Source organism: Odontomachus brunneus, unplaced genomic scaffold (genome assembly GCF_010583005.1).
Source record: "Odontomachus brunneus isolate Ranch 3 - 2012 unplaced genomic scaffold, Obru_v1 Obru_scaffold_001, whole genome shotgun sequence".
NCBI lineage: Eukaryota > Metazoa > Arthropoda > Insecta > Hymenoptera > Formicidae > Odontomachus > Odontomachus brunneus.
The window spans coordinates 1,194,643-1,204,796 of NW_022639451.1; the positions used below are offsets into that span (position 1 = coordinate 1,194,643).

Here is a 10,154-nt window from a genome sequence, read left to right on the forward strand (position 1 = left end):
AGAGAGAGAGAGAGAGAGAGAGAGAGAGAGAGAGAGAGAGTGGTCAGTCGATCATAATTATCGCTTCTTGAATAATTGATGATTTCCTACATAATATTTTTATCGCTAAAATGTGAGCCCACGTCGCGTGCGCCTTGCGTGCGAGCCGTTGCGTAATAACGGTGCATTCACCGTATAGTTATATTTAGTGCAATGACTATTGCATAAGGCCAATTGACGCAGTGTCCCAGTAATATTTACGAGTTCCGCGTACAAAACAATAAAAAGGAAGGAAAATCCTTTTTTCTACTTTTCTTATCTCTATCTGCTTCCTTTCATTTTATGATTCGAAATCGTGGAATAAATTCTTTTTTTTTCTACACTTAAGGAAAACGACTTGGCAACTAAATTTACTATATGTGCGGAACTAATATATTTAGTTTGATAAACTCTTTATTTTGTAATTATATTGGAACTAAAATCTTAGTTGCAATAACTACGAAATAGTTTATTAAACTATATACACATTACAATTATACATATGAAACTCGTACAGTTGTCATCCATATAGTTGCCATCAACATTTTCCCCCTTCCACCCCTATTCATATTTTTCCCCTGTATGTTTCGCCGTAAATGTGTTATATGAAGTTACCTTCTTTTACATTGTTCATGTATCTTCTTTTTACAGAATAGCGGTCTCTGTAAATGTGTTTCCAAATTGAATTGCTCTGCAGATTTATTAGTTACCGAATTAATTAAATTGATATTTAAGTTCTCCTGCAATTTACGAATACGCGGGCCGAGGGGCGATTACCTGGATACATGTAAATAACGCGACCATAATTCACTTTTCACATGCATTACAGAGTACCGATACAATCTTATCTGCAATGCAATTTCCATATTGTTGTATATCGCGATAGTCTTTTATTAGCACATGAGTATCTAAATGTTACGGTAAAACGCGTGTCGCCATCGACAGACACGTCGCACACGAAATTTGTAACGAGTAATCGGGCAATCCTGGGGCAGATTTCTCCCCGTCTTTCGTTGGGAAAGACTGCCCGATTGCGCGTTTCTTCGAATGCTCGACTCGCGAAACGAAGCGAGTCGTCGCGCGAAATAGTCGCAGCGCGTCGTTTGATTTCGGGCGCACGGCATGCAGATTTTATCGACGTGTCATTACCGAGATTGAAATTTATGCGGTGTAGGTGCTTTTTTCGTGGTGAGAGCACCGCGCGGCGCGCTGTCGATTAAGAGATTTTCTTGGGAAAAAGTGGAACACGGCTTCGCAGTGTGTAAGTTCGGTCTTTATGCCATTCAGTCGTGAACTTCGAGGCTTTTATAACTTCGGTCGAACGAAGACAGCCCCCTTCCCCGGTTCACGACGTGCCGGATAAAACGAAGGAGAGCGTTACACGCGTTGGACGCCGTGATTTTCCAAGAGAAAAAACTTCCGCGCGAAACTGGGATAAACCGGGAGAGAAGCGTGATTGCGAAAAATCAATAGCGCGATCGGCGAATTAAAATGAAGAAACGACAAACCCTCCGTTAAAAAGAGAGAAGGGGGGAAGAGTAAGAGAGAGCAAGGAGGAAGAAGAAGGAAGAGAGAGATAGCGAGAGAAAAAGTGGTGAAAGGGGGAGAGAGATTACAGGGGAAGGAGAGAGAGAGGCGAAGAGAGAACGAGAAGGGGAGAGGCAGAAATACGAAAAGAGACGTGGAGAAAGAGAGAGTGAGGATGAGAGAGAGAAAAAGGGGAGGAGAGGGAGAGGAAGAGAGGGAGATGTAACATTCGGGTGAAGTAATTATTGCGCCTGTTTGAGTTTCGCATGTGCGATCGTCACTCTTCTCTCTTTGTTCTAAAAGTCAGCAATAAAAGAAAAGAATAAAATAAAAAGGAAAACATTAACGCTGCTGGCCGCAGCTCGTTAACATAAATTATAACGCCATTTATCGAGGTCAAACTAACTTCGTGTCGTGGAATTTCCGTTGCCCCGTGTACATTCAGCGGTAATACATTTATGGTTTAAAAACAAAATTTATACATATTTATGAGTCACAAAACCGCTATCAGCCATTTATCGCGTCCGGAAAGGATGCCGGAGAGTTCCCCCCTTATTAAATATGCAATGTATTACAAATAGAACGTCCGATCTTACTCTCGGCGTGAGAGGGAGACGCCGGAGGAGAGCGTGCTCGCGCGCATCGTCACTTCCAGCAGCCTGGAACGGAAGCCTCTTAATCGCCGGCTCGCTACTCAATTGATTCTTCCTCCATGCCGCTCGATACACCCAGGTCGCAATGCAGCGCGCTCGAGAGATAGTCGGCGCCACCCACGCATATTGCTTTGTCTCTCGCGGTGAGATAATAATTCGAATTCGGGACTGGACTTTGCCGCGGTCCGCCGCCGCACAGTGGGAACAAATTAAAATTTATCTTGCAGGAGCCTGACAGGAATGAAAATTGGATGAAATCTGGGAAGTTGCGAAAAATTGTAAATTAATAGGAGTATGGATTTTTGTCTATCAAGTACATGCAACAATATTTTGATAAGGTAAACAGCACCTGATAATTATATTATATAAAACACGAAAATTGAGAATGCTCAACCGGGCTTTAATATTGTCAAATAAAAAGTTTCAGGCGTATTTGTGATTCTTTTTTCTCCAGTTTCTTTTTTCTCCAATCTGCGAAAATAACTTCACGGATATGTTCTATCCCGAGCACATATACACACATACACACTAGCGAGCGTTAAAGATAGATTACTAGCTTTTGGCAATTTAACATAAGGAAGACTGGAGAGCAAACAAACACACTTCATGTGAGAGGAAGATATTTCGAATCTCGAAGAGTCGGAGTCTCGAATCCAACGCATTCATCGTGATTCGTTCGTCGAATCAGGTGATATCGGCGATGAGAGCGCGATCTCGAGATTTCGGGGCGTCCGGAGACAGAATTTTCGTCCGAGTGTTGTACGTCGCGCTTGTGCGCGAGAGTGTGTGTTCCTGGTCAGCGCGAAGTCTTCCACCGGAATTGACGGCTGCCCTCTTCCGGTCGAGCAGCCAGCCAACTACCCTCTTACTTCACTCTTGAGTGCACCACCTCCGAAACTTCTTCGGAGTCGTCGTCGCAGTCGTAGTCGTCGTCGTCGTCAATTCGACGTGGACGTCAACGTAGCACCACCAACACCACTACATCACCTCCACCAGCGCTCTTTTCTTTTCAGCACCTTCGATTTTATTCGCGCCGACACACCACGTCGCCGGACCGGATGTCGCGGACGATCGTTTAACCGCGCGAGAACGATACCTTCCGTTTTCACGGCTGTGAATGTTATTTTTCTTCGCACGTTGTACGCATCAGTCGAAAGCAACGCGCCCCGTCTAATGAAATCTGAGGTGTCCTTTCAACAAATTTCCCGCGTAGAACATTTCTTAGCACCTACTCGTCGACATAATTATGGAAACTTCCATAATTGTTATCGTATTTTGATATTTAATTGTGAAGTTATATTGCCAAGAGCAAATATCTAGAACCTCTATAACACAACATATTTCTTCTAAATTGACATATTTGTATATGAAAAAAATATGTTGTAATAAAATGAATATTGAAGCACATTTTTGTGAAACATCACATAAATTTATCGTCAGGTTGAAGAGAAATTTAGATCTTTCGATAAGAAAATTTGTGAAATCGGCAATAATGGGTGGAAATACGGCAACATCACACATATATGATGAGTTAGCATAACCTGTTTAGTTTAGTTTAATTTAGTTTGAAATAACCTGAAAAATATTATATTCTTATATTTATTTCTACAGTTATTATTCATTTTAAAATAACATCGATGCATTTTCATCTTGAAACAAATGAAACTGATTATTTACTAATTATAATAATGAGTATATTCCACGTTAATATATTTTTTTTCTTCAAATTGGTATTGAATATCCATAAAATGAGTATTTTATAACTTTTATTTTGTCGTTTTTAAAACATCTGGTAATTTTAAAAATGAAAAAACGATTACATATTATAACACGAATTTTACCTCACTAATATTCTTGCGATATTTATGTAATTATTTTAAACGATTAATAAAATACTGATCAACTAGAGGATAGCATTGGAACCTTCTCAAAGAGATACCTTACATGAAAGTTTTATGGACGAGATATTTACTGACATTTCTCTGCAAAATCAACGTTGCATAGGTTGCACAGAATTACAAATGCATTTACACACGATGAAAGTACGTACAAAAACAAATTGGAGCATTGCTCAATGTGTGATGGAAAGGGTGAAAAAATTTCAAAACTGACATCTGCAGCTGTTGGTTAGCGTAAATATTTGCCTGATACCAAAGTTCTCCAGCTCGCACATTTCAAGCGAATATTTGCTACGCTCAGGAAATTTTTCGAGAACATTACTGCACCTTTACAACTGGATTTAGAAACTGGATTTAGAAACTTAAAGAAGAAAGAAACGAAAAGTTTGCAGAAAAATCTTTACATATGCGTGGTTATGTTTCCCGTCAAATATAGGAAACAAAGCAGCACGCATACATAAAACGAGAGAAATTATTTGATAAGAAATTAACAAACGAATATTTCCGATCAAAATACTGATGAATTTTTATATTCAATCAGGAAATATCCGATGAAAAATATATTTATATATTTCAATTTATAATTTCTTGATCGGTTTATCTGATGAAATGTCATTATGATCAGATGTATTCGATTAAATTTAATCGGATATAAAAATTCATCGGTATTTTAATCGGAAATATTCGTTTGTTAACATTTTATCGTATAATTTTTCTTAATATATAAGATGTAAATATACAAGAAATATACGAGAAGGGTAACGTGATCATATTAATATTTATTTGATGTGTGACGATTAGGTAGTCATTTCTATTTTTCTTTGGCATCTCTTATAGGGATGCTGGAGTCGATGACGAACTCCAAAAATATCGGTAACGTATGAAGACGATCGTTGCTGACACAATTACGTTATTCTTTTAGTATTTCTAGTATATATAGATTTTACGTAAATGTAAATGTGTTGCTATGTTTTAGTATATTTAGCGGGAAAATTAACCACATATATAAATCTTTCTGCAAACTTTGCCAATATTTCTGAATTTCTAAATTCAGATCTAAACGCACAATAATATCCTTCGAAATGTTTCTGAACGGAGCAAACTCGCGTTCAATATGTGCAAACCACAGATGTTTTGTACCAGGCGAATATTTATTTTGATAGCGTCTGATATGCTGATGTAATGAATTGGATTGCTGATGCGTGAATGAATTGGAGCATTATTCAATATATGATAAGAAACAAAAAGAATATTAAAGTTGATATTTTGTGTTGACATAAGAGTTGGTTGTTACTTTTTGGTAAGCTAACTGATAATTACTTTTTGGTAAGCTAACTGATAATTACTTCTTGCTAAACTAACTGAATCACATCATAAGAAGCAAAAGGAATATCAAAATTGACATTTTGAGTATAAGGCCTGGTTGTTACTTCTTGGTAAGCTAACTGATAGTTGAATTACATGTCTATCTTTGTTTTTTCTTCAAATGGGACAAAGACAGACATATAAATCAACTATCAGTTAATTTACTAAGAAGTTAAAACAATCGGCCCTTACATTTGAAATGTCAACTTTCAAATTCTTTTTCCTTCTTGTTATATACTGAGCAGTGTTCCGATTCATTTATGCACGTGTTGTTATCGTGCAAGAGCATTTGTAATTCTGAGTTGTAACTAGTATAACTCCAACGGAAACTTTGCAGAAAGAAGTTAATAAATATTCCGCTGATAAAGATTTCAACTCCAGAATATCGATCATTGTATTCTTCCCTCTGAACTCGTGAAAAGTGAAAAGATTCACATGAAAATTTTCACATTGCCACTGTTTGAGAAGTTATATGATTGCCAAAGTCGTCGGCGTCACGTGGAACTTTTCACTTGTCGCATTTCCGCTTTTAGGGAAAAGTTCGCATTCCTCGCATTCCTTAACAGTACACGTTCTATCCAGATATTCTTACGTCGATGCTCGCTCATTAAAACGAGTGTCAGGTGTGCGACGTTTATCAGCGGGACATGGCGCACGCACGCGGGGCGATTCCGGTGCGCCATTCAAATTTCGCGCTCTCTCGACGCGTTGTTTAAATACAAATACCTGGCGGTTTTTGTGGCCGCAAAGTGCGAAAGAATATGAGGGATTATACCGTGACATTGCTTGAATATTCCAGCCCGTGTAAACGCGTGCGTGCGCGCGCACACAATGGGAATAATAATGATAAAAATATTGTGCATTTAATATTCTACGGACGCGCACTATCTGCTGGGCGGTGGGCAAAGGGGAGGCAGACCCACGGCTGTAACAATATATGCGTTTTTGTTCGGCTTTAAACGGGAAGTATCGCGGCTATATAAATTTAAACTCGAATTCCGCGATGCTGCCGTTTGCATGGTAATTGATCATTCCAAGTGCGCGCGCGCGCGTACGTGTGCGTATTTGCGTGTGCTTGTGTATGTGTGTGTGTGTGTGTGTGTGTGCATTCGCTTATAAACTTGAGCGCCCACGAAACGAACGTGGACTAAGCGTTCCGAAATATTTTCCGAATATTACGCGAGCTTTAGCGGGATATTTCCAGCCGGAATTATTAACGCGATATATAAAATAACTGTTTCATTCGTCGCTGCGATAACATAAAACGCCGACTATTTTTCTCGTCTCGCGGACGCGATATCGCGCGCGCGCAATGGTGTAACATCGAGTGTTAGCGGCAGTGGCGGCGCACCTTTTTAACGGCAACGACATCCCCCGCCGCGCGACGGTCCGAGCGCAATTTTAACGTAACGCAACACGCAATATGCATTCACGTACACATGTCACGCTCTTCTTCGTTCGGCGATCATTTCGGGGGTATCATTTGTCCGCGCGTGCACATTTGCATAATTGCAAAACCCGATTCATTAGCGGGATTACAGTTGTGTTATAAAAAATAGCTACCCCCCTCCCCAATCCGTGGCGGAACCATCCCCCCGCCTCCCGCGCTCTCCCTGCGCTCCGCGAAATCGATTTGTTCGAGCGCAAATAATTAATCCGTCCATTACTAGCACCTGATGCTAATAAGCATTCTCTCTGTGCGGGAGGAGCGCGAGATTGAATAAACAAACCTCGATGGAATAAAGAAGGGACGGGACGGGGAAGAGGAGACGCCGCGCTGCGTCGTGGTGGGACGGGTTAAACTTTGTCAGGTAAAATTAAAGTGATTTGGCACGAGAGCGCGCGACTGCGACGCAGCGCGCCGAATAACGAACGCAGGTGTCGTGGTTTTGGAGAACTTGAAAAATGCCGAGAGACTTAAGGGGGTTGAATGAGCTTGTTGGGAATTTCTTCGAAGTTTGCATCACACATAAATTGAAATATTGTCGCAACTGCTCGTACAATTGGAGGAAAGATTCACCCCCACCCCCAGTCTTATTCGGGAGATACGTGAAACTACAGTTGACACTTTTTGTACATACTCAGGGTTGACGTGCCGTTTTCAATTTTTCTATTTTTCACTTCTTGCAAACTAAAATCAGGATTTTAATGTACTATTTTAAATACTATGATATTAAAGATCAATATAACGGCATCGTTGCACGCGAATTTCAGAATTATTAGCCGTATTGTTTGGAAAATACAGCAGTAGAAACTTCATTATTTATATTAATACTCGAGATGCGCGAATAAAGCATAAATAAGAATGATAACAAAATGATGCTTTTTGTATTTTTGTAATATTGTGAATATGTATATCTCACTCAACCATCTCAACTTTGTCTCAAATTAACATTTGTCATTTAGATGATTAAATAAATATATAGAAACGTAATTTTGTGTCCGACAAATAGTAAGTTTACGAGTGGTCTCCTTGATGCGTCACTAAAAAAAAATACCTTCCAATCTTTTTACCTCTTTAAAGACCTTAAAAGACCTTTAAAGCGTAATACAATCACTTTTGGAATTTTCTGCTTGAAATTTTTTGCATTGATACAGTAATGATTCCGTCAATATAATACTACCGATCCATCTCAGATAGAACTATATTCTTTGTCCCAATCCGTGAAATAGTGATTTTGCCGTTGAAGAAACCAATATGACGATCGTGTGCAGAGAGAGAGAGAGAGAGAGAGAGAGAGAGAGAGAGAGAGAGAGAGAAAGAAAGAGAGAGCAGAATTGTTAACATTCAAGGTTACGTAAAACTTTTTAAGAAAAAAAGTAAGCAAATTTTCTTTTCTCAACTTTTATCGATGTATCATTTTTTAGTACAATGTACTATGATACAACTTATGATAATGACCTTCTTATAATCATTGTCATAGTTAAAAGATCTGTTAAATTCTGTAGCTAGGGCGTACGTGTAAACATAAGAATACGTAATTGTGTGCATTCAGAAATTCGTACTCCTTGACGATCAATTTCAGCACAAAACTCTGTGTCAGAAATGTCCTTTGTAACCCTCCACTGTCCACTGTAACTCTAAAGTCACAATCCAGGTCCATCATTATTTATTTCCAATATGAATGTTATTCCTATTTTGACATGATAATCATAATTTGGCTGCCTTTTTTTTAGTATGCTGACAGCGAGAGTAACTGCCCAACGTGATCTCAGAGTCACAAATCTATTTTGGGAAAGTACAAAATTAGAAAAATAAAATTTCAGCTTGTATGTGCTGAGTACTTTAGTTTTAAACGTTCTATGTACGTCAACAATTTTTAAACATAAGAAATTAATTAAACACGAGAAATTAATTTGTGTATAGTAGAGAGTTAAAATAATTTTGTGTAGAAACAGATAGTTGCTCGAATGGAATCGATCTAAGCTCCTTAAAGGGTTAATCTCATTTCGCGCGACACACGGAGCGCTCTCGCGAACACACAACGGAAGGAGAAAAAATCGGCGCGATTTCGCGGATTTTGGACGCGACGTGACACAATGCCGGCTGGCCCTCTCTCCTCCTTTTCTATCCCCGACGAATAATCGTTTTTCGCTCATTTATCTTCGAACGGTCCTCGTTTATCGTTGACCGCAATTCGGCGGGACAGTCCGGTCGTTCGAAGATGAAAAATTCACGAGGCCGACGCAACCGCGCGGGCCAATTACCCTCCTCTCCCCCCTCTCCTCGCTTCCTCTCTGTCTGTTTTTCTCCGGCCCTCTAGGAATTGATCAACTCGGTGATTATCGTTTTATCGACGCTGTCAATTCGCGTTTTTATACCCTAAAATACCAGTGAGTTAATCGCGTTACTGTTTACACCGGCACAACGGTCGTTAATTATTTCACGCCTCCGCATTATCCCGTGGATTCGTATTACCTGTGGACGCGCGAGCGTGAGCGCGTGCGACATCGAATTTTGCACTAAATTTGTTTTGAATCGAGGGAGGGGGAGAGAGAGAGAGAGAGAGAGAGAGAGAGAGAGAGAGAGAGAGATCGGTGCCGACAATAGGAATTATGTTCCCCGAATTTAACTATTATATAAGTACGCTTCCATAAACATCGGTTGAAGTTAATTGCGCGATTCGGACCGATTCTCTGCCCGCCAATATGCGGTGGTCACCGTATAGATGCGGAACGAACGGGGTGGAACGGTGCGGAAAGTGGCACGTACACATAGGTGAGACAGCGCGTTGGGCGCGCGCTTAAATTCACCGTCTCATCTCGTCTTTTCATTATTGCATGTTGCAGCGCTCTCGGACCCGCCGATATTCGCTGAGCCGATACCGAACGTCACGGTGGCGCTAGGAAGGGACGTGAGTCTGCCCTGTGTCATCGAGAACCTCGGCACCTACAAGGTAACGCACACTGGGAATTCGTAATGACTGCACGCACCGTTGCATAAGCGCGCGTTCCAGCAACGATATATAAATGAAGCGGCTTTCTCTTTTCCGCAACACACACGCGCGCACGGACAACCGGTTCCTCTGTGATCCCAGTAATTTTCTTCTTGGTTCGCGGGCGGCGAGCGTGTTTTCCCCGGCGGTCGGAACTCGTCGTCCTTTACTAAACAGAGTTTCCTCAATTATTCGTTAACTGGATTACAAAGAGCGTGTTACAGCGCGTGCGCGCGCGCCAGCAAGAGAGAGAGAGA

The 10,154-nt window shown here is 40.5% G+C and overlaps 2 protein-coding genes across 2 annotated transcripts in view; one reads left to right on the forward strand and one right to left on the reverse strand.

The window, feature by feature from the left end:
- The window catches only part of LOC116847839 (lachesin-like), a 549,068-nt gene that overhangs the window by 335,271 nt on the left and 203,643 nt on the right, over positions 1-10,154 (forward strand). Inside the window, exon 4 of the mRNA XM_032823310.1 lies at positions 9,752-9,858. Within this exon, the coding sequence (XP_032679201.1) occupies positions 9,752-9,858 (107 nt within the window). The remainder of the gene's footprint in view (positions 1-9,751; positions 9,859-10,154) is intronic.
- LOC116847694 (alpha-(1,3)-fucosyltransferase C) overlaps positions 1-10,154 on the reverse strand; it is a 60,271-nt gene that overhangs the window by 20,479 nt on the left and 29,638 nt on the right. The gene's annotated exons all lie outside the window — the stretch shown is intronic.